We start from the raw sequence: 22,846 nt of genomic DNA on the forward strand, positions 1-22,846 counted from the left end.
GATATAGTCCTGCATGGTCATATTTGAATTTTATTCCAAACCGCTGAGAAGTTGACGAAGGGTTTTAGGCTGGAGACATATATTCCAAGCCGAGGGACCAACATATGGAAAGGCATGAAGGTGTGCGGGACCACTCAGCACACTTCAGTAACTGGATTGCCCAGAGGATAAGCTAAACAGGGGAGAACTGTAAGGAAAATGGTTTGAAAGGAATCAAGGATCAAAGCAGGAGCGTCCTTCTATCCCATGTTAAGGCACTTGGGATCTTATAAATGATCCAGAAGTCAACAGTTGGCTTCATTCTGGACCTTGGTCCAAAACCCAACCCTATCCAGTTATCTTGCACGTTCATGTCACTGATTCTAAGGAATCATCAGGCAAATGAGCAGGTGGAATGCTGTAAAATCATCATCTGCTCAAATGACATTCCTTATCGCTGGGTCCAGAGTGCTAGCAAATGCGTTATGAAGAACAGTGGCACATTATTACTATTAAGCCAGCCATCACCAATATTTAATTTGTTTGCACTACCGAAAGGAGTGGTTATGTGGCTCAGACATCCTCACCTGTCCTCTCACTCTAACCGCATGGTTACCATGTTCTCTTTTAGGTCTCTCTACCTCCTCCTTGACAATTGCTTTGGTACCTTCCACCAGTGATTAAATAAATGTTGGTTTCATCTCAAGCCCTTTTCTTACCCTATGCTCTTTCCCCCTATAGGATTTTATCCAGGCTTATGTGTCTCCTGCTATCTATGTCCTGAAAACTCCAAAATCTATGCCATCTGAATTGTCACCTGAACGCCTGACTATATTTCCAACTGTCTCCTGGCCTCTCACCTTTCCATGACACGTGCAGCTCAAACTCAGCAAGTCCAAACAAAACCCCTATCTTCCTCCTCCCACCAAAACCTACTCCTCCTTTGCATTCCTTAATTCAGTTATTGGCACCAACAGCCACCTCATGCCGCAAACTAGAAAATGTAGAGTCATCTTTGACTTCTCCTTCTTTGTCACCTCCCACATCTAATCTGCTGCTAAATCTTGTCCATTTTTAAACCAATTTGCCCCAAATACTTTACTTCCTCATCTTCATCGTCTCTCATCTGAACTATTATTGTTCCTTCAAAGCATTTATCACTCTCTCAAGCTATTTATTAGGGTAGCTTCAGTGTTGAACAACAGGAACCATATGCCCTGTGGGGCTAGCTCTGACCACAGGATGAAACCTGGGCAAACCTCATAGTTTATCACTCACTCTAAGAAAAACATTCTCTGATCGCTTTCAGTCACGGGAAAAATCTAATTCTAGAAATTATGCCTTGTCCGGTGTAATAACCTGAACTGCTAGCTTTATGTAAACGTAAAGCATCTTCCTCCCCTCAGCTTGAGGAAGGGGTGTTGTGATTGTTTCATTCTCTTCGTCTTCTGCCAGTCCCTCCCCCAAACCACCCCCAGTTTCTGTGACTCATGACCACTCCAGACTTGCAGTTTCTCTGAACACATCAAATGGTCAAGATGATGCTTCAATCCTGGGTACTCTGATGGGCTGCCTGGGAAGTTCTCTGCTCTTCTTCCCTGGAGGAGACAGGAGCGGCCCACCCTTTTCCCAACACAGGGCTCCATCTCCACACAGCCTCTCTGCTGGGTCCCCTCATACCTTCAGGCAGCCCTCTCGGAGAGAGAGGATGGTTGCACAATCTTGTGAATAAACTGAAATCACTGAATTGCACACTTTACAAAAGCAAATTGTATGATGTGTGCATTATACCTCAGTAAAGCTGTTGTTTAAAGAACAAAAGGAAGTAGCTGCCTCCGCAGGCAGTGGGTCTAGAGTACATATTTCCTGCGACCAGATGTGAAACCTGATTTACAGATACTGGACTTTTCTAAATTGTTTTAATGAGCATTGTTTTAAATCATTTTGAAAGCCATTTTCAGAATAGAAAAAGAGAAAAGCCAAACTCTTCTGTCTACGCTAGCATGTAACTGCACCCATATCACTAAATTCAGCCCAAACTCAAACTATATGCCATCATCCTTGTTTATGAATCCTCAAATCCATTCTCAGAAACATCATCAGGACTTTTTTAAAAAGCAAATAAGCAATGAGTTACAGATGCGTAGAGCTACTGGTCCCCTCACTGTGGTGGTGGTTGGGTGGGGGCTGGGCATGTGGAGCCCCTGGCCTTGTCACTCCCAGCTGTAAGCAATCTCATCTGTTTAACCCAGCTGTGCAGTACAAATTATCATTTTTTATTGTTATTTCCTGGCTCATTTCACACCCTGCTCTGCCCCACCCTGTTCCATCCCAGGCCAAGTCGTGTTTAGGTTTTGGTTACTGGCACAGTAAAATGAGAAGTAGGGCGTGAAGCAATTTCTGCTCCTAGAGGGAACGACTGCCTCCTTAAGACAAAGGAGGTACCCCTTCCAAAGGCAGGGAAGACTGAGAGGGTTAAGTTCCAGTAGCATTTGAAGGTTAGGATATTCCGCTTTGGGGGGTTGACTTAATTGATCTCTTTACTTTTGCTTTCTAATCTAACCTAATCCAATGCTTCCCAACATTTTTCCTATTACAGCACAGTCTAACACATACTGCCACTAGGTCACCATACCAACGTGTGCTTTACCCAGAGATGCCAAGCTCTGTTATGCCCTTAGACTGTTGTCTGTGCCATTTCCTCTGGGTGATGTGGTCTTAAGATCAGTTAAACTGCACAAATGTACAAACAACACACCAGGCACGGTGCTAGACTCTAGCACTATACTTCCCACCACTGCACATCAGCTCTAGGTGGTCTGGCCCAAACGTCACCTACACAAAATTTTCCTTAACTTCACCACAGGTGGAACAAATGGTTTCCTCATCCTCCGTTCCCACACAGTTATTTATACATGAAATAAATCTTGGCATTCATAAATATAACATTCCTAGTTTAGCCAGTTCAAAAGCTACTCTATAATGTGAGTCTATAAAGTGTCATTTTGCCAAACCACAAATGGGAACCGCTCTCCCTGAAGAGCTAGGGCACGGGAGTGAATCACCTCCTCTTGGAAGCCCTTCCTGATGCTCCATCCCACTCAGGCTCAGATTGCTGGCCCTCTAAATCACTTGGGATGCTTACAGCTCTAAGTGAAAATGAGAACAACTTTTAACTATTTCACACGACAAAGAATCTGAAGGTGAGTGATTCTGAAGCAGGGTACATGCGGGTTACCGAAAATATTCAGGAAGAACATGATTACCCTTCAACCTTATTCCCAACACAGGACACAGATGAAAAGAAGTTAACCTGGTTAATTTGCTGTATTCTTCTTTAACCTGAGGGGTGACTAAAGGGTCACAAGGAGGTGCTCATCACCAGATAACCAGTCCCTCCCCCACATTGACGCCCAGAACTCTAATTGTCCAAGGGCTTATCTGGGGAGTGAAAGAAATATGGATTTCCCCTCTGCTTCTCCAAAAGTCCCCCTCCCAAGACACTTAGCTCTGTAAAACTCACTGCTGTCTTCCTTTGGTAACTTGCATTTGAGAGAACAAGGTGCTTCCATTTTGGCCAATTCAAATAAAAGCTTCTCCATCTCCAAGCACTGGTGTCTCAGTGACTAGCCTACTGTGCATTGGGCACATGAACTTGAGATGAAGAGGTTCGATATCAATACTTGTTCTAGACCTACAGTCCATTTCTTACGAAGCCCCTAGGCCTCTTTTTAAGGACGCCTCATAATACATTCCCTGGAGATTCTCTTGGTGACTACACAGAAGTCACTATTTCCCAGGGAAGGGTTTAAGGAAATGGGGCCTCAAGTCACGGCATTACCAGGGAGGCCAGCTGTTGGAATGTCTCTGTGATGCAGCCTGGGACCCCACGTTACTGCTGAGGTAAGCAGAAACGAAAGGAATACCACTCGGGTGGCAGGCAGAGGCTCAGAGGAAGGGTCTGCTCTGTGACTGCCTGGTGGGCTCATCCCAAAGCAGCAGCTGCCTCCTGGGATCTGCAGACCAGAGGGGGAGCCGTTCCTCCAAATGGGGACCCTGGGCTAGGACCCATGACTGTGATCAGTGAGTCCCGCTTTCAGGCTCTCCCACACAACAGTTCCTGGTCTGTCAGGGCCTCCTCACAGCAAGTTGCTCAGAGCAGGGACTGACATGACTCAGGCCTCACGCGTGTTCCCTGAATTGGCCTGCCTCCCAGCTCAGAGAAAGGATGAGGAGCGAATGTGTTTTAAAATGTAAATCAATCAGAAAGCTCTTCCAGAAAACCTAATCCATCTGGAACAGTTTGTATAGTAAAGAGAAACCCCTGATATTAAATAAAGGCCCCCAGCCCCCAATTTTAGCAATAAGACATTGGATTATTTCCTGACACATATGATGATTTCTATCTCTGTCATAACAGAAGACAGAAGTACAGGCAGCCCCTGCTGCTCAGATATTAAGACAGTGTCAGAAGATTCCCTTTTCTCTTCTATTGAATATTCATTATTTCGGTAGGACCTGGAGAAGCGATAGGAAGGCCGAGAATACATTGCTCATTTTACGGCTCTGTACCATTTCCGGTGATTCTATTATCATTTAATCTAGTGATCTTGTGCTCATATTCAAATGAGAAATTTAAGTACTCTGTTCATTCACAAATAATTTGAGTCCACAGCAACCATCAGTTTCTTTTTAATTCAAGTGGAAATCCAGTTCCTTCAGGGGACCTGCTCCATAGGTGTGGATCTCTGTCTAATTAATGTGCTCTGGAGACGAAGAACAAAGAGCTTCTGACAGGTGAAAGGTCAGGGGTCTCCTGTCCACATACGTTCTGATGGTGTTTTATTAAATGTGGTGATACCTGTCCCTCCCACGTCCTCGGCATCTGTGCCGTGCGTTAGGTAATGGACTTTTCCTCAGGAAATGGCTCAAATCCAAGATACGGTGTTAGGTTTACTCTCTCTGCCCTGTTTCACCCTTTCAACCTCTAACACATGTTGCATTTCTTTCTGAGATCCTGAAGGCGGGCCCATTTTCAGACCTTCATGACTCATTGCCATTGATATTTACTGGGCAGAAAAATGTAAGTTCACACAGAAACCTTCACAAAGAAGTTCATGGCAGGTTTATTTCTAAGGGGTAAAATTATAAAAATCAAAAAATGTCATTCAGTAGGTAAGTGGTTAAACTCTAGTGGCACTTTGTCTCCTTCCCCCGCGTCCCACCCTAGGCGCACAGTGTCCCACTGTCAGATGGTGACCCCACACACTCACCCCCTGCTCTGCTCCCCAGGAGGAGAAGGCAGGTGCAGGAGAGCAGGGCCCTGAGCGCCTCTGGGCAGAGGGGTCAGGCCCACAGCAGCGTCCGTGCTCCCCACCCGCCTGCCCCCAGAGCCGGGAGCACAGTCATCCTTGTGGCTGCTGCTCCAGACTGTGACAAGGAAAGAGGGACGGTGACGCTGGGCCGAGAGGGATGCACAGGCCCATCTCCATGGCAGCTTCAGCAGGGAGAGAAGAAGCTCCCCGGGGCAGCGTCATCTACTCCCACCAAGAACTCGGGGTGCAGGGCCAGCTTCCTCGCCCTCCGGACTCAGGGCCAGCCCTGCCCCACACTCCCCTCCCCACTCTGTGACCTGTCAACCTGTCTCTACACTTCCTGGAGCCTCTGCAAAGCCCCTCCCCACAGCCCCACAAGTTCAAGGGCCAGAGAACGCAGGAGAGGACAGGCGGGGCCCATCCTGGGCTGGGCTCTTAGAGGTTTTGCTCATCTGGAAACAGCCCAAAGCTTCCGTTTGTTTTTGTAAGGACGGTGTGATGGGGACTTCAGGTGCAGTGGGGGAGTCGGGGTGAGGGCAGGTGAGCCACGCTGCAGTCAGCCTCCCGCCGTGGCCCTGTCCCTTCTGGAGGCCAAAGCAGACACTCAGGAAGGGCGGAGCCTGACCCCATTTTGACCAGTAGCAGGGCACACACAGAAGTCATGACCTCTAAGGAGAAAAAAAGTGTATTGGGGGGGAAATTGGGGTGGGAAGACACCATTAGCACAGAGGGTGGGATAAGTAGAAAAACCAGGTTTTCTGTTCCTCTACTTCCCCGTTTGGGGAGATAAGCGTTCCTACGAGGAAAGGTGTGTCAGGCACAGTCTACTCATCCCAGGAGACACATATCTGAGGACAGCACGGCGGGGAACGGATTGGCTGAGGCAGCTGCCACCCTCAGCCCAGGCTGGCAGGGTTTGGCTGGGGACCACGGCTGCCTGGATGGCAAGGTCCAGTTGCCACGCCTGTTCCGATCCATTCCCTCGTAGTCGGACAGTTGTGGTCCCTGGAGGTAGGTTGGGGACTGTCCTCTGTCATTGTTCTTCTCTGGTCTGGGGAGGAGGGAACGTCGTGGTAACAGGTATGTCCAGCTTCCGAGGCCTGAAATGGTCTTTATGATGCTTCGACTGCGAGGCCAGAAGTTCTCGGCAAGCCTCAGTTTCTCTCCGGGGACGCAGACGAAGGATGTCACTGTCGATGGCGCCTGAACAGCCCCGCCATCCGACGCCGAGCTATGTGTGACCCGTGCCTGGCTCTGGGCGGGGGCTGACGCGGGCTTGCCTTTGCAAGGGGATCCTCTGGTGCTTCCTCCTTGTTGGGCCTCAGGCAGGGCAGGAGGCGTCTCAACATTTTTCTGAAAGGGCTGTCGTGAAGAACCTCTTCCTTTTCAGGCAGGGCCTGGAGGGGTTTGGTCCCGAGGGTGTCTCCTATTCCCCCGACCTGGCTCCCAGACTGGGACCCTGACTCCCCCTCCAGTGTTGCCAACCCACGGCAGGGCTCTGGTGAGGCCCCACCCCGACTCTCCTCCGGAGGCTCATTCCTGGCCACTGGGCACCCTGAACTCAGCTCTCCACGGCCTTGCTCGGCCCCCACGAAGGTCCCACTCTGCCCTTTCCTCTCTGAGAGGCTGAATGGGAAGGTTGGAGAAGGCGGCCGGCCCTCCTGTCCCAAGAGAGAGGCTTCCGAGGGCCCACTGCCTTCTCCAGGAAGGGTCCCTCCCAGGGCCTTCTGATCTTCCTCACACACAGGTGAGGGAGCAGGGAGGGGACGGGCCAGGCTGGGAAATGATGCTTTTGTTGTCAAAGTTAAGACTTTGTCACCCGGAGGAGGCTCAAGAGGTTTTCCTATGAAGGGTGCAAAGTCAGCTTTCGAGGGGGCCCCAGAATCACAGGTGGCTGCGGGGGGCAAAGGGGACTGTGGAAGGGCCGAGGGTTGAGCCTCACATGCTTTCAGATCTGCAGGCCCCAAGGACAGGACGGGTAGGCCCCAGCGGAAATTCAGCCCAGACATGATACCGTGTGCTTCGAGCATCTGAGGAGTGCCCGGATCATCTTGTTCTTTTTCCCAGACCTCCCTTTGTATTCTGTCCGTGATTTCCGTCTCGAGCAGCTTCTGGACCTCAGGGTTGGCAAGTGAGGGGCTCTCCGTCTCTCTCTCCCTGTTTGTGGGGCCTCCCCAGAATGAGGCCACTGGTCGGTGGCAGGACAGGTGCCCTTGCTGAGACTCGAAGTGTGATGACACGGGGAAGAACCAGACCTTGATCATGTTCCACCAGGAGAGGAACTCAAGGCGGCAGCTCATGCGGCCGTGGCCTGAGTTGGGAAACGGCCAACAGGAGTGAGCTGGAGCTGAGCTCGTGGCAACAGGGCCTAGGGGAGTTCTGGTCAAGGCCGATGGAGGTTCTGCTGCCAGAGTGGAGGCCAAAGGGAGAGTGCGCTGGGTCAGAAGAGCCAGGGAAAGTGCTGGAGTCGTGGTGAGAGGAGCACCTTGCACGGGCTTCCCGCATGGCTGGCGCACTCTAGCAGACGCTGCCTTGCACGCCTCCCCAGGGGAGTCTTGAGATGACAAGCGATGGAAGCATCCCTTACAAGACAGCCTCCCCGGGGAGCTGCGGGAAACAAGATGCAGGAGCTGTAGCCAGGAGCAGAGGGCCCTGGGACAGCAGGGCAGGCCAGGTGGGGGTGGCCCTTGGAGACCCATGGCCCTCCCTGGCCCTCCCTTCACTTCACCGAATTCTCCTGCTGTCCCTCACCCCAGGCCTCTTGCCACCCCCTGCCCCGTGGCTCCCCTCCCAGCTCAGCCCCAAGCTGCCTGTAGCCCTGTGGCCACATCAGAGACTGCGAGGAAGAAGCCCAGGAGAGAAGGGCAAGATGCCTTACCTTTGCGAAAGGGACATCGGGCCCCCCACTTCTGCCAGGTCCTTCGGGCCAGCTCTGTAAGCTAGAGATTAGGGCACTGGGTCAGAGCGATGAAGGCGGGGGCCCAGGGCTCTTGCAGGAGGCTGCGTGCAGTGTGCCTTTAGGGGAGACTGTTTGAGGTCAGACTCTGGAGCTCAGGCACCAGTGCCCAAGGCCACGGGATCCCTGACGGGGATGGCAAGGCTGCTGGTGGGTTGAGGTTTGTCATTGACCAAGCACTTCAACCTCCACCACAGCCCACATGCCCCTGCTGGGCAACACCCTGTTCCAGACGCCTGCTGGCCAGGGCCTTAGTTCCCAGTACAGAATCTGGCAAGTGCTCAGGTTTTCATCTCCTTCCCGGGAGCCTCCCTGAGGGCTCTGTTTCCTGAGGGACAGGCTGTGTCCCTGGCATCCTCGAGCCCACGGACCTGGGTGCTCAGGGACAGGAGGTGGAGGCCAGCTCTGGGGCACAGGGCTGAACGGCAGGAGCTTACCTTTCAGAGCTCCCCTTTTCTTCCTGCTCCTGCTGCTCCTCCCTCTCGGCTCCACTTGACGCTGAAATGAGAGAAAAAGACAAGAAACTGTGGGGGCTGAGCCCCAAGGCTCCCTCTCCTCTCTCTGGACCAGCTGCAGACGCACAGCGTTTGTGAGCAAGATGACTGTCCACGCTGAACTCCTGGGGCTCTGGGGCGTTTCTTCCCTTTTGCTTCCTTTTGAAGGGGATAATTGAACACAAAACGGACATTTGCTGTCTTCCTTCTTGGAGGATCATAAGAAGGTCCCCATGTGGGACGAGCATGCATCTTCTGTCACTGTTCCTCTGCTCAAGAAACGCGCACATTCTCAGATGTACAGAATCTTGTGAGCTTCCTCAGGGAGGACTTTGCTTCCTGAGGCTACAGCCCCACTCCAGGTCCTGCCCAGAAGCTCTTGGGGGGCTCAGCTCTGCCCTCAGATCAACCACGACAGAGAAAAGGCCCGCCTGAGACCCCTGCCCCAGGAAGGTGGCCGGGGAACCAGTGCTCAGGGCCTGTCTTCCCACAGATCCCACTCAGCATCCTGTCCATGGCTGCTGGTCACTGGCCTGGGCACTTTCCCTGGAGCCCTCTACCACACCGGGACTCCTGCTCGGAGATCTTCGGATCGAAATCCTCATGCCCACTCTCACCCCCGCCCACCCAACCTGGCTTGTCCCTGGAAGGATGATGTTCTATTCTTTCCCATCCCTGGAGTCCCTCTAGTTGATTCAGAGAAGTGGAAATCACAGTAAAAAAGAAGAGAGACTCATCTTCTGGTGGGTCTCGGTCCAGGATTTCTTACCTTCCTGACGTTTCTCCTTTTGTAAGTTAGTTGTGAGGGCAGATTCCTTTTGGGGCAGGGAAAGAACAGGAGGAAGAGCCCCAGTCCATACAGGATGCGGAGGATGGTCCCAATCACCCAGGAAGCGGAACTGGAGCTCAACCAGGTAGCAACAATGCTTTTTAGATCTAAGATAGGAGTTTCCATATCTCAAATAGAGTTCTGCTCTCAGGCAACTGAGCACTGGGAGTGACTTGGAGATTAGAACCCCACGCCCTCATCATGGAACTGTGGCCGTGTCACAGGGGCTCCTGAGGAGGGAGGCGAGAGGAGGGCAGCCGATTGGACCACAGCCCCTCCGCCACCAACTGGCCTACAACTGCCTCCCTCCACCCTCCCGGGCCTTCTAGACCTTAGCTAGTTTTCTATTCCTTCCACCTGGAAGCCAGATGTCACCCGCTTCCTTGCGTCTCCTGGATTCTTGGTTGGAACCCACCTATCTCGTGAAAGTCTGAAGTTCTCCCAGGAATTTGATCTAGTTCCCAGGGATGCACACCCTCATTCTCCTCTGTCCTCAACTCTGACTGTTGTTTTCCCCTCACTTATGGACTCTGTGTGCGTGTGAGGACACTGAAGTGCTGCTCTCTTAGCTGATCTCAATTAGACAATTCAGTGTTCTCGACTCTAGGCCCCACATCACACATGAGACCTCAGAGCTTCTTGATCTCGGAGCTGAAAGTTTGTCCCCTTTCACCTGCCTCTCCCTCTTCCTCCCACTCCACAGCCACTGGCCACCACTTTTCTTCTCTCTGTTTCTGTGAATTGACCTTTCTTTTGTTGTTTTTCGAGTTCACGTGTGAGTGACCCCAGGCAGTGTCTGTCTTTCTCTGTCTGGCTTGTTTCGTTGAGCATAACGCTGGCCAGCTTCATCGATGTTGTGCAAATCTCAACTCCGTTTGTCCACATAACAATCTTTTGGTTTCGTCAATCTGGAAGTCCCACTTTATTTTATACTTACTTGGTTTTGAACATGAACGTTGTTATTATTTACATCAACGTTTGCCATCTTCACTCAGAACGACTCACCCAAAAATTGAAACAAATCATATATTATTTAACATGAGCATAATAAAAATTTAAGGAATTAAACCTCCCAATAATGGGTTTTATGTTAGTAGCATTTCTACTTCTGAAGTGAGAAAGCCTTCACCAAGACTTATGGGACACGCTGGACACACACACACGCCCACACGTACACAGGCATGGACACATTTGCACAGACCAATTCAGTATTTTGAAAGGAGAGAATTAAGCATATTCCCATTTTCTTTACTCTCTTATGTTGTCTTGACCCTATTTCTTCTTATTCTGCCTAAAATAGACAGTCTTCGGTTTCCAGAGTTTAGACGGCTGTGTGGCCCACCCCAAAGCCGGGCATGGCTCAAGTGAGCTCAAGTGCTGCTCTTTCAAGCGGACATTGGGGCTGGGTCCATGGCCCGGGTTGGAGTCCAGTCTCAAGTAACCCTTTCTGGTGTCCCTGGTTTGCCCTCCACGTTTCTCTTTCTCAGAGTTGGCCTTGCCTTCCCCCTCCTGCCCCCTCCAGGCCCCTGGAGCCTCAAGTCTTGCCTGAACCTGTAGAAAGAGGGCCCTTTAAGTCCTAGAGGAATTCCCTGGTGACATCAACAGACATCTCTTTTCAGTAAGAACCGGGGATTCACTTAGGGATTATACTTTTTGATCAACATGTCAATTTTTCTGACCTGTTGGACAGGTAGTGCTTAGATATACGATTTTATCGTTATTGCACAACTATACTTACACACACCTATGGGGAGATACTCTTTTACTTGATAATAAGGTAATCTTACTTATACCAAAAGAAGTATTGTGTAAGTTGTTCTTACTAGCTTAATCTGATAAATATGTTCCTGATTTATGAATATGTGTGATCACAGAAGAACTTGCTTCAGAGGAACGCTCTTAGCAGCCACCAAAATGATCTTTAATGTCTTTCTCAACAGTTAAAACAACTTTATTCTCTTAAGTCCAACAAAGACCTTTTTCTGGAGCTGGGACGGAAATTCCAGTCTACTACTTTGTTGCCTCCTGTCATGAAATAGTGTAGGGACAAATTAAGAAACACGTAGAGCATATCAAGCAAAGCGGCGGGCTTTCTGGGAAGTTATTATATTTACTTTCGATGTAAAAACACTTATATAGCAATTATGACATGTCAGGCATGGTTCCACTTAAAATATAGACCACTGAATGGTTTAATAGTTCGTGTGTGGCAGAAATAATATATATCTCTAGGATCTGATACAAGTAAGAGCGTTGCAGGTATCTCTGAACATGGAATTACTGTGAGGAATGGCTCAACCCATAGCTCGGCATTCTGTCCAGGCATTCTTACCAGCACATTCCCAGTGGGTCACTCCTCACCAATACAGTCTGTGGACTCATCGCTTCAGAAGATGCTAAGCCTTTCAACCCGACTTTCCTGCTCTGATCAAGGTTTTCCTTCACTCTGCACCTTCTCCACAATTCTGTAACATCTTGACTGTGATTCAAAGTCCAATTCCATGAATGCCTCCTTTAAGAGCATTTCAGAGAACCTTGCAAAGTCCGTATCTCCACATACTTCATTCCACTTCTGTTAAACCACTTTTAGCATTTGCTTGATAGCACATCCATCTATGGATGTGTCTGACTTGCCTCCTGGATAGCAGATTTTTGGAGAGCAGCAAGTATTTTGGACAGGTTCAAGCATCTTGGAGGAATGTTGAGATTCTGTGGGCACAGGAACACCACTTCCACACAAGGCCTAGGGAGGGTTTGAGCCATGTGACTTACTTGCCCAAGGTCATACGTCTAGTTTGTGGCAGAAGTAGGCCTATCACACAGTCCGTTGACTCTCAGGTCTGTGTTCTTGACCCCACACAGCTCAACACAATTTTGACCTGATTGTCCTTCTATGATAAGGATGGCCTTCCAATAAGCCAATAAGTAGACATTGGGCACTCAAACATGCCTACCGTAGCAACATAGGACTAAGGAAGAAATAAGGGAAGATGAAAAGAATCATCATGTATTTATTAATAGGCCACCAAATAGAATTTTTTAGCCTTCATCCTTATAATAAAGTACCATTTTGAAGAAATATCCTACTATTTTTCCTCATTTATGAACTGCAAATGATAGAGGTTGTCATTGGATCCGAACACAATGTATGTGTTCACTTTAGTGTCACAAATCTTCTCATCTTCACTGTGCTACATTCTGCTTATGATTCGTTTCTGAGTTGTGCATCTCTGTTCATGAAAGAGACTGTGGCTTTTCATGAAATGTGAGGTTCCTGGTCTCGTTGAGAGCTATGCCATGTCCTCCACCTTGGTCTCCCAGTTTGCCTGTTTCTTTGGTCCCAGCCTTCTCTGCTAGGAAGCGCAATGCTGATGTCTGCATTGCAATGCCTGGTAAACTCCAGCAAGGTGGAGAGAATGAAACAGGACGAGAGAAATCCACCAGCGCTACAGATAAAGAAATGAAAATTCTTGGGGAAATGCAAATGGACACAAAAACCTTTAAAGAGAGTTGAGTTCCTGAAGGCAAGGTTGTTTTCACATTCAAAAAATTTAATCATTATAACGGATCACATTAACTGAATGAGTGAGAAAATCCAATGATCACCGTAGCTTTGAAGAAGCAGTTGGTGCAATTCAGTATTTTAGATGACTTATTTTCCCCTCGCACCATATTCTTGACAATCCTAATTTGGCTTTCTTATATTTCACCAACTTCAAAACCTAACCCTGTTCGGTACTTGTTCTAGACCTCCTTGTCCATTTCTTGTGAAGACCTTAAGACTCCTTTTAAAGACACCCCACTATAGATTGCCTGAAGACTCTTTGGGTGACTACAGAAGTCAGTCTCTTCCAGGGAAGAGAGTAACGAAATGGGGCCTCAATCAGGCATTCCCAGGGAGGCCAGCTGTTGGAATGTCTCTGTGATACAGCCTGGGACCTCACGTTACTGCTAAGGAAAGCAGAAATGAAAGGAACACCACTCCGGTGGCCGGCAGCTACTCAGAGGAAGCGTCCACTCTGTGACTGCCTGGTGAGCTCATCCCACAGGTGGAGCTGCACCCAAAGCAGCAGCTGCCTCCTGGGATCTGCAGACCAGAGGGGGAGCCGTTCCTCCAAATGGGGACCCTGGGCTAGGACCCATGACTGTGATCAGTGAGTCCCCCTTTCAGGCTCTCCCGCACAAGAGTTCTGGGTCTGTCAGGGCCTCCTCACAGCCAGCTGCTCAGAGCGGGGACTGACATGACTCAGGCCTCACGCGTGTTCCCTGAATTGGCCTGCCTCCCAGCTTAGAGAAAGGATGAGGAGCGAATGTGTTTTAAAATGTAAATCAATCAGAAAACTCTCCCAGAAAACCTAATCCAACTGAAAGAGTGTGAATAGTTGAGAGGAACCCCTGGTATTAAATAAAGACCGCCCACCCCAAATTTAGGGAAATTGGATTATTTCCCTGACAATTTCCCTGACATGATGATTTCTATCTCTGTCATAACAGAAGACAGAAGTACAGGAAGCACTTGCTGCTCCGATATTAAGACGAGTTTCAGAAAGTTTCCCTTTTCTGTTCTATTGAATATTCCTTATTTCAGTAGGACCTGGAGAAGTGATAGGAAGGCGAGGAATACATTGATATTTTCTTGCTCTGTTCGGGTTCAGGGGATTCCGTTATCATTTAAGCTAGTGTTTCTCTGCCAATATTCAAATGAGAAACTGAAGTTGTCTGTTCATTGACAAATAATTTGGGTCCACAGCAACCATCAGTTTCTTCTTAATTCAAGTGGCCAACAGCCCATGCACTTCATTCAGGGGACCTGCTCCATAGGTGTGGATCTCTGTCTAACTAATGTTCTCTGGAGACGAATAGTAAAAAGCTTCTGAGAGGTTAAAGGTCAGGGGTCTCCTGTCCAAATACATTTTGACAGTGTTTTATTAAATGTGGTGACACCTGTCCCTCCCACGTCCTCGGCATCTGTGCCGTGCATTAGGCAATGGACTTTTCCTCAGGAAATGGCTCAAATCCAAGATATGGTGTTAGGTTTACTCTCTCTGCCCTGTTTCACCCTTTCAACCTCTAATGCATGTTGCATTTCCTTCTAAGATCCTGGAGGCGGGCCCATTTTCAAACCTTCGTTACTCATTCCCATTGATATTTACTGTGCAGAAAAGTTTAGGTTCACACAAAAACCTTCACAAGAAGTTCATAGCAGCTTTATTCATAAAGGGTAAAATTATCAAAATCAAAAAATGTCCTTCAACAGGTAAATGGTTACACTCTGGTGGTAGTTGCCTCCTTCCCCCACATCCCACCCTAGGCCCACAGTGTCCCACCATCAGATGGTGACCCCACACACTCACCCCCGGCTCCGTTCCCCAGGAGGAGAAGGCAGGTGCAGGAGAGCAGGGCCCTGAGCTCCTCTGGGCAGAGGGGACAGGCCCAGAGCAGCATCTTTGCTCCCCACCCGCCCACCCTCAGAGCCTGGAGCACAGTCGTCATCGTCACTGCTGCTCCAGACTGTGACAAGGAAAGAGGGACGGTGACGCTGGGCCAAGAGGGATGTGCAGGCTCATCTCCATGGCAGCTTCAGCAGGGAGAGAAGAAGCTCCCCGGGGCAGCGTCATCTACTCCCACCAAGAACTCGGGGTGCAGGGCCAGCTTCCTCGCCCTCCAGACTCAGGGCCAGCCCTGCCCCACACTCCCCTCCCCACTCTGTGACCTGTCAACCTGTCTCTACACTTCCTGGAGCCTCTGCAAACCCCCTCCCTACAGCCGCACAAGTTCAAGGGCCAGAGAACGCAGGAGAGGACAGGCGGGGCCCATCCTGGGCTGGGCTCTTAGAGGTTTTGCTCATCTGGAAATATCCTAAAGCTTCCATTTGTTTTTGTAAGGATGGCATGATGGGGACTTCAGGAGCAATGAGGGAGTGAGGGTGAGGGCGGGTGAACCATGTTGCGGTCAGCCTCCCCCCATGGCCCTGCCCCTTCTGGAAGCCAAAGCAGACACTCAGGAAGGGCGGAGCCTCACCCCGTTTCTACCCCTAGCAGGGCACAGACAGAGGCCACCAGCTCTCAGGAGAAAAACCATGTATTTGAGGAAAATTGGGGTAGGAGGATGCCATTAGCACAGAGGGTGGGGTAAGGAGAAAAACCAGGTTTTCTGTGCCTCCACTTCCCCATTTGGGGAGATAAGCGTTCCTATGAGGACAGGTGTGTCAGGCACAGTCTACTCATCCCAGGAGACGCATATCTGAAGACAGCATGGCGGGTAATGGATTGGCTGAGGCAGCTGCCACCCTCAGCCAAGGCTGGCAGGGTTTGGCTGGGGACCGCGGCTGCCTGGATGGCAAGGTCCAGTTCCCATGGCTGTCTCTGATCCACTCCTCTTACTAGTACACCTGTGGTCCCTGGAGGTAGGTTGGGGACTGTCCTCTGTCATTGTTCTTCTCTGGTCTGGGGAGGAGGGAACTGTGTGGTAACAGGTATGTCCAGCTTCCCAGGCCTGAAATGGTTTTTACGATGCTTCGTCTGGGAGGCACGAAGTCCTTGGCGAATCCTAGTTTTTCTCCCGGGACGCAGAGGAAGGATGTCACTGTCGATGGCGCCTGAACAGCCCCGCCATCCGACGCCGAGCTATGTGTGACCCGTGCCTGGCTCTGGGCGGGGGCTGACGCGGGCTTGCCTTTGCAAGGGGATCCTCTGGTGCTTCCTCCTTGTTGGGCCTCAGGCAGGGCAGGAGGCGTCTCAACATTTTTCTGAAAGGGCTGTCGTGAAGAACCTCTTCCTTTTCAGGCAGGGCCTGGAGGGGTTTGGTCCCGAGGGTGTCTCCTATTCCCCCGACCTGGCTCCCAGACTGGGACCCTGACTCCCCCTCCAGTGTTGCCACCCCACGGCAGGGCTCTGGTGACACCCCACCCCCACTCTCCTCCCGAGGCTCATTCCTGGCCACTCCTGACCCCGGATTCAGGTGTAGTCGGCCTTGCTCGGCCCCCACGACAGTCCCACTCTGCCCATTTCTGTCCGAGAGGCTGAATGCGAAGATTGGAGAAGGCGGCCGGCCCTCCTGTCCCAAGAGAGAGGCTTCCGAGGGCCCACTGCCTTCTCCAGGAAGGGTCCCTCCCAGGGCCTTCTGATCTTCCTCACACACAGGTGAGGGAGCAGGGAGGGGACGGGCCAGGCTGGGAACTGATGCTTTTGTTGTCAAAGTCTTATGTTTCTCTCCTGGAACGGGCTCAAGAGGATTTCCCAGGACCTCATCAAAGTCGGCTTTCAAGTGGGAGTCAGAATCACAGGTGGCTGAGGGGGGAAAAAGCGACCCTGGAAGGGCCAAGGGTTGAGCCTCACATGCTTTCAGATCTGCAGGCCCCAAGGACAGGACGGGTAGGCCCCAGCGGAAATTCAGCCCAGACATGATACCGTGTGCTTCGAGCATCTGAGTGGTGCCTGGATCATCTTGTTCTTTTTCCCAGACCTCCCTTTGTATTCTTTCCGTGATTTCTATCTCGAGCAGCTTCTGGACCTCAGGGTTGGCAAGTGAGGGGCTCTCCGTCTCTCCCTCCCTATTTGTGGGGCCTCCCCAGAGTGAGGCCACTGGTCGGTGGCAGGACAGGTGCCCTTGCTGGGACTCGAAGTGTGATGGCACGGGGAAGAACAAGACCTTGATCACGTTCCACCGGGAGAGGAACTCAAGGCGACACCTTGCGTAGCTGAGGCCTGAGTTGGTAGGTGGGAAACAGGAGTGACCTGGAGCTGTGCTCATGGCAATGGTGCCCAGTGGGATTCTGGTCAAGTCAGATAGAGGTTCTGCTGGCAGGGTGGAGGCCAGAGTTAGAGCAGGCTGGGTCAGAGGAGCCAGGAAAAGTGCTGGGGTCATGGCAAGAGGAGCACCTTCCACAGGTTTCCCGCATGGCTGCTGGGCTCTGGCAGATGCTGTCATGCACACCTCCCCAGGGGAGTCTTGACATGATGAGCAATGGAAGCATCCCTTGGAAGACAGCCTCTCCGGGGAGCTGCGGGAGACAGGAGGCACAAGCTGCAGCCAGGAGCAGAGGGGCCCGGGACAGCAGGGCAGTCCAGGCTGGGGTGGCCCCTTGAGACCCATGGCCCTCCCTGGCCCATCTTCCACTTCACCGAATTCTCCTGCTGTCCCTCACCCCAGGCCTTTTGTACCCCCTGCCCCAAGGCTCCCCTCCCAGCTCAGCCCCAAGCTGCCTGTAGCCCTGTGGCCACATCAGAGACTCTGGGAGGAAGAAGTCCAGGAGAGAAGAGGAAGATTTCTTACCTTTGAGGATGCGACATCGGGCCTTGCACTTCTGCCAGGCCCTTCCAGCCAGCTCTGTAAGCTAGAAATCAGGACACTGGGTCACAGCGATGAAGGGGGGGGCCGAGGGCTCTTACAGGAGGCTGCATGCAATGTGCCTTTAGGGGAGACCGTTTGAGGTCAGACTCGGGAGCCCAGGCACCTGTGTCCAAGGCCACGGGATCCCTGATGGGGCTGGAAAGGCTGCTGATGGGTTGAGATTTGTCATTGACCAAGTGCTTCCACCTCCACCACAGCCCACATGCCCCTGCTGGGCAACAGCCATTTCCAGACGCCTGTTGGCCTGGGCCTTGGTTCCCAGGACAGACTCTGGCAAGTATCTGGGTTTTCATCTCCTTACTGGGAGCCTTCTGGGAGCCTCCCTGAGGGCTCTGTTTCCTGAGGGACAGGCTGTGTCCCTGGCATCCTCGAGCCCACGGAGCTGGGTGCTCAGGGACAGGTGATGGAGGCCAGCTCTGGGGCACAGGGCTGAATGACAGAGGCTTACCTTTCAAAGCTCCCCTTTTCTTCCTGCTCCTGCTGCTCCTCCCTCTTGGCTCCACTTGATGCTGAGAGGAGAGAAAAAGCAAGAAACTCTGGGGTCTGAGACTCAAGGCTCCCTCTCCTCTCTCTGGACCAGCTGCAGACACGCAGCGTTCATGAGCAAGATGACTGTCTACACTGAATTCCTGGGGCTCTGGGGTGTTTCTTTCCTTTTAAACATTTTTAAAGTGGATGATAGAACATGAAATGGATATTTGGTGTCTTCCTTCTTTGAAGAACATAAGGAAGAATTTTCTATGTGAGACCTACCATGGATTTCTTTCATCACTGTCGTCTGCTCAAGAAACACGCACATGCTCAGACCTACAGAAGCTTCTAAGCTTGCTCAGGGAGGACTCTGCTTCCCGAGGCCCGAGCTCCACTCCAGACCCTGCTTGGAGGCTTTTGGGGGCTCAGCTCTGCCCTCAGATCAGCCACGATAGAGGAAAGACCTGGTCAAGATACCTGCCCCGGGAAAGCGGCTGGGGAACCAGTGTTCAGGGCCTATCCTCCCACAGATCCCACTCAGCATTCAGGCTATGCTGGTCAGTGGACTGGGGATTTTCCCTGGAGCCTTCTACAACACCAGGACTCCTGCTCCGTGATCTTCGGATGGAAATCCTTGTGCCCACTCTCACCCCTGCCCGCCCGGCCTGGCTTGTCCCTAGAAGGATGATGTTCTATTCTTTCCCATCCCTGGAGTCCCTCTAGTTGATTCAAAGAAGTGGGAATCATAGTAAAAAAGAAGAGAGACTCATCTTCTGGTGGGTCTCGGTTCAGGATTTCTTACCTTCCTGATGTGTCTCCGTTTGCAAGGTGGTCGTAAGGATGGATTCCTCTGGAGGGAGGGAAGGAACAGGAGGAAGAGCCCCAGTCCACACAGGGTGGGGAGGATGGTCCCAATCACCCAGGAAGCGGAACTGGAGCTCAACCAGGTAGCAATAAAGCTTTTCAGAAACACGAGAGGATTCTCCATGTCTGAAACGCAGTGCTGCCCTCAGGCAACTGAGCTCTGGGAGTGGCTTGGAGATTATTACCCCAGGCCCCCCATGACATAACTGTGGTCTTGTCACAAACGGCTCCTGATGCTGGGGAGGGGACAGCAGGGGAGCAGGCTGGACCACAGCCCCTCCCCCACCAACTGGCCTCCAACTGCCTCCTTCCACCCTCCCGGGCCTTCCAGACCTTAGCTAGTTTTCTATTTCTTCCACCTGGAAACTGGATGTCACCTGGTTCCTTGTGTCTCCTGGATTCTTGGTTTGAACCCACCTATCTCATGGCCTTTGAAAGTCTGAAGTTCTCCCAGGAATTTGATCTAGTTCCCAGGGATGCACACCCTCATTCTCCTCTGTCCTCAACTCTGACTGTTGTTTTCCCCTCACTTATGGACTCTGTGCGTGTGAGGACACTGAAGCGCTGCTCTCTTAGCTGATCTCAATTAGACAATTCAGTGTTCTCGACTCTAGGCCCCACATCACACATGAGACCTCAGAGCTTCTTGATCTCGGAGCTGAAAGTTTGTCCCCTTTCACCTGCCTCTCCCTCTCCCTCCCACTCCACAGCCACTGGCCACCACTTTTCTTCTCTCTGTTTCTATGAATTGACCTGTCTTTTATTGTTTTTTGAGTTCACATGTAAGTGACACAGACAGCATCTGTCTTTCTCTGTCTGGCTTGTTTCATTGAGCATAATGCCCTCCAGGTTCAACCACGTTGTGCAAATCTCAACTCCATTTGTCCACATAACAGGTTTTTCGTTTCATCAATCCAGAAGTCGAACTTTATTTTATACTTATTTGATTTTGAATATTGAAGTTCTTACTCTTTCCATCAACCTTTGCCATCTTCACTTAGAACAAGTGACACAAAAATTCAAACTAATGATTTATTATTTAAAATAAGTATAATAAAAATATAAGTAATTAAGCCTCCCAATAATGTGTTTTATGTTAGTAGCATTTCTACTTCTGAAGTTAGAAAGCCTTCACCAAGACTTATGGGACATTCTGGACACACACACACAGACACACACACAGACACAGACAGACCCACATGTACACACGCATGGACACATTTGCACAAACCAATTCAGTATTTTGAAACCAGAGAATTAAGCATTTTCTCATTTCTTTAAATCTTTTATATGTTGTGTTGACCTGATTTCTTCTTACTCTGCATAAAATAGATAGTCTTCACTCTCCAGAGTTTAGACGCATGTGTAGCCCACCCGGAAGCCAGGTGTGGGTCAGGTGAGCTGAAGCTCTGACCTTTAGAGTGTACGTTGGTGCTGGGTCCACGGCCCGGGTTGGAGTCCAGTCTTTAGCAGCCCTTTCTGGTATCCCTGGTTTGCCCTACACGTGTTCTCTTTCTCAGAGTTGGCCTTGCCTTACCCCTCCTGCCTCCTCCAGGCCCCTGGAGCCTCAATTCTTGGATGTACCTTAGAGAGAGGGCACTCTGAGTCCTAGAGGAATTCCCTGGTGACATCGTTGGACATCTTTCTGGCAGTGGGAACTGGAGATTCCCTTAGGGATTGATCTTTTGATCACTACGTGGTTAATTTTTCTAACTATTTGGAATACTGGCTTGAAAAGAATCTATCTTCTCTGTTGTTCATAGCGTTTCACACAGCTTTCATGGGAATGAGAGCATTTGAGTTCATTTGCCTGTACTGTCATCAATGCACACGTTCAAGAGCACGCCTTGGGCATCTACTGTTGGGGTGTTTTTTTGTTTTTCTTTTTGAGGAAGATTAGCCCTGAACTAACATCTGCCACCAATCCCTCTCTTTTTGCTGAGGAAGATTGGCCTTGAACTAACATCTGTGCCCATCTTCCTCTGCTTTATATGTGGGACGCCTGCCACAGCCTGGTTTGCCAAGCAGTGTGTAGATCTGCACCTGGAATCCGAACCGGTGAACCCTGGGCCACCGAAGCAGAATGTGCGAACTTAACCGCTGCACCATGGGGCCGGCCCCTCTACTGTTGTTTTCATGTGTCTTCAGCCTCTTCATGCCTTGTGATATTTTTCCTGGGACATGACAGTCCCCAGTGTGAACAACTAAGGTACCTGGGGAGCATGAAGCGTGCCAATCTGGACAACTAGGGCCAATGGGGACCGTGGTGGGTCCTGCTTTCTGCTTCAGTTGCAGGGGGACTGAGAGGTGGGCCTCATCTTGACCCAGAAAATCAGGCTTGGGCACGCAAGGAGTCACCTTCCAATATGCCTGTGTGAGATCATCTGTATGGTCTCTGCCCCCAATTCCTGGCACAGAGCTCCCGAAACCTTTGTAATTTCCTAAGAGATAAGAGCACTGTGGCTACCTTTTGTTCTATTATGTGGTTTTTGACCCTGCTTACTGACCGAGTGCTCCTGAATCCCCTGTCAATTCCTGGATGACAGTCCCGTCTTTCGTTCTAATGAGGAGACTCTAGGAAGGCGCCTGGGTAGCTCCTGGATGAGCACTGGTCACCAGAAAGACCAAGCCATGAGTAGAAACTGGAAATTTTTAGTCCCACCTCTTATTATCTTCATTGGGGAGAAGGGCTGAAAATGAAGAGAATACTGATCATGCCTACATAAGGAAGCCTCTGTAAAATTTCTAATGTACACAGTTTGGGGAGCTTCCAGGTGGGTGAACACCCACTTTCCAGGAGAGTGACACACCCCAACACCATGGGAGCAGAAGCTCCTGTGCTCTGGACCCTCCCAGACCCGGCCCAATGTATCTGTTCATCTGGATGTTCATCTGTCTCCTTTAGCATATCCTTTAATAAACTGGTTAATGTAAATAAGTGTTTCCCTGAATTCTGTGAGCCACTCCAGCAAATTAATGGAACCCGATGAGGGGTCGTGGGAACCTCTGATTTCTAGCAAAGTCAGACAGAAGTTGTGGGAACCCTGGGGACCTACTATTTGTGATTTACGTCTGAAGTGGGGTGGGAGCAGTTTTGTGAACCTGAGACCTTAACTTGTGGGATTTGACACAACAGTGTCAGAATAGAGTGAAACTGCAGGACGCCCAGTGCACATTCGGAGAATTGCTTGGTGTGGTGGAAAAAAACCCCACCAGTTTGATGACTGTAAGTGTCACAAGTGAACTCTTCTGTGTAAAAGTAGGGAGACATGCAGGAAGTGGAGAACTGAGATTTCCCTACTCAGGAGGGGAAGACTGCGTTTTTCTAACACAAACTCCCACCAGCAGCTGCTCTGCAAGGAGGAGAGCTCTGTGTGTGAGAACAGGAGCTGGAGAGGAGAGAGAGCTGGCCACATTAGCTCCACAGTTAGGTGAAAGATTTGTTTTAGGAGCCATGCCTCTTCAAAACCTGGGCTCCCTTTTCTGGAGAAGAAAAGGACCACGTGGTTCCGGTGGGGTTCTCTGAGACACTGGTTTTCTGTGTGCATGTTTTCATCAATATGTGTCTCCATCACAGACTTGACTC

At 50.5% G+C, this 22,846-nt stretch overlaps 2 protein-coding genes across 2 annotated transcripts; both read right to left on the minus strand.

Annotated features, from left to right (window-relative positions):
* Positions 1-4,457: 4,457 nt before the first annotated feature.
* On the minus strand, positions 4,458-9,808 carry LOC139077846 (spermatogenesis-associated protein 31E1-like). Its single transcript, XM_070587072.1, has 4 exons — positions 9,514-9,808; positions 8,688-8,748; positions 8,173-8,233; positions 4,458-7,901 (listed from the first exon to the last, which is right to left on the minus strand). The coding sequence occupies exons 1-4, from the start codon at positions 9,697-9,699 to the stop codon at positions 6,482-6,484; spliced, it is 1,728 nt and encodes a 575-aa protein (XP_070443173.1). The 5' UTR covers positions 9,700-9,808; the 3' UTR covers positions 4,458-6,481.
* A 5,830-nt stretch (positions 9,809-15,638) lies between these two features.
* LOC139077849 (spermatogenesis-associated protein 31E1-like) lies at positions 15,639-19,525 on the minus strand. The gene is made up of 4 exons (XM_070587081.1): positions 19,199-19,525; positions 18,374-18,434; positions 17,848-17,908; positions 15,639-17,575 (listed from the first exon to the last, which is right to left on the minus strand). Exons 1-4 carry the CDS (start codon positions 19,382-19,384, stop codon positions 16,156-16,158), a joined length of 1,728 nt encoding a protein of 575 aa, XP_070443182.1. The 5' UTR covers positions 19,385-19,525; the 3' UTR covers positions 15,639-16,155.
* Positions 19,526-22,846: the final 3,321 nt, after the last annotated feature.

The sequence above is a fragment of the Equus przewalskii genome, chromosome 20 (genome assembly GCF_037783145.1).
Source record: "Equus przewalskii isolate Varuska chromosome 20, EquPr2, whole genome shotgun sequence".
Lineage (NCBI taxonomy): Eukaryota > Metazoa > Chordata > Mammalia > Perissodactyla > Equidae > Equus > Equus przewalskii.

Bases quoted from the DNA above. Each gene is read 5' to 3' on its own strand.
- LOC139077846 (XM_070587072.1), bottom strand. From the start codon at position 9,699: ATGGAAACTCCTATCTTAGATCTAAAAAGCATTGTTGCTACCTGGTTG. The intron at 8,749-9,513 runs GTAAGAAATCCT...CTCTCATTTCAG, and splicing joins AAAGGAGAAACGTCAGGAAG to CGTCAAGTGGAGCCGAGAGG. The intron at 8,234-8,687 runs GTAAGCTCCTGC...CCTAATCTCTAG, and splicing joins GAAAAGGGGAGCTCTGAAAG to CTTACAGAGCTGGCCCGAAG.
- LOC139077849 (XM_070587081.1), bottom strand. From the start codon at position 19,384: ATGGAGAATCCTCTCGTGTTTCTGAAAAGCTTTATTGCTACCTGGTTG. The intron at 18,435-19,198 runs GTAAGAAATCCT...CTCTCCTCTCAG, and splicing joins AACGGAGACACATCAGGAAG to CATCAAGTGGAGCCAAGAGG. The intron at 17,909-18,373 runs GTAAGCCTCTGT...CCTGATTTCTAG, and splicing joins GAAAAGGGGAGCTTTGAAAG to CTTACAGAGCTGGCTGGAAG.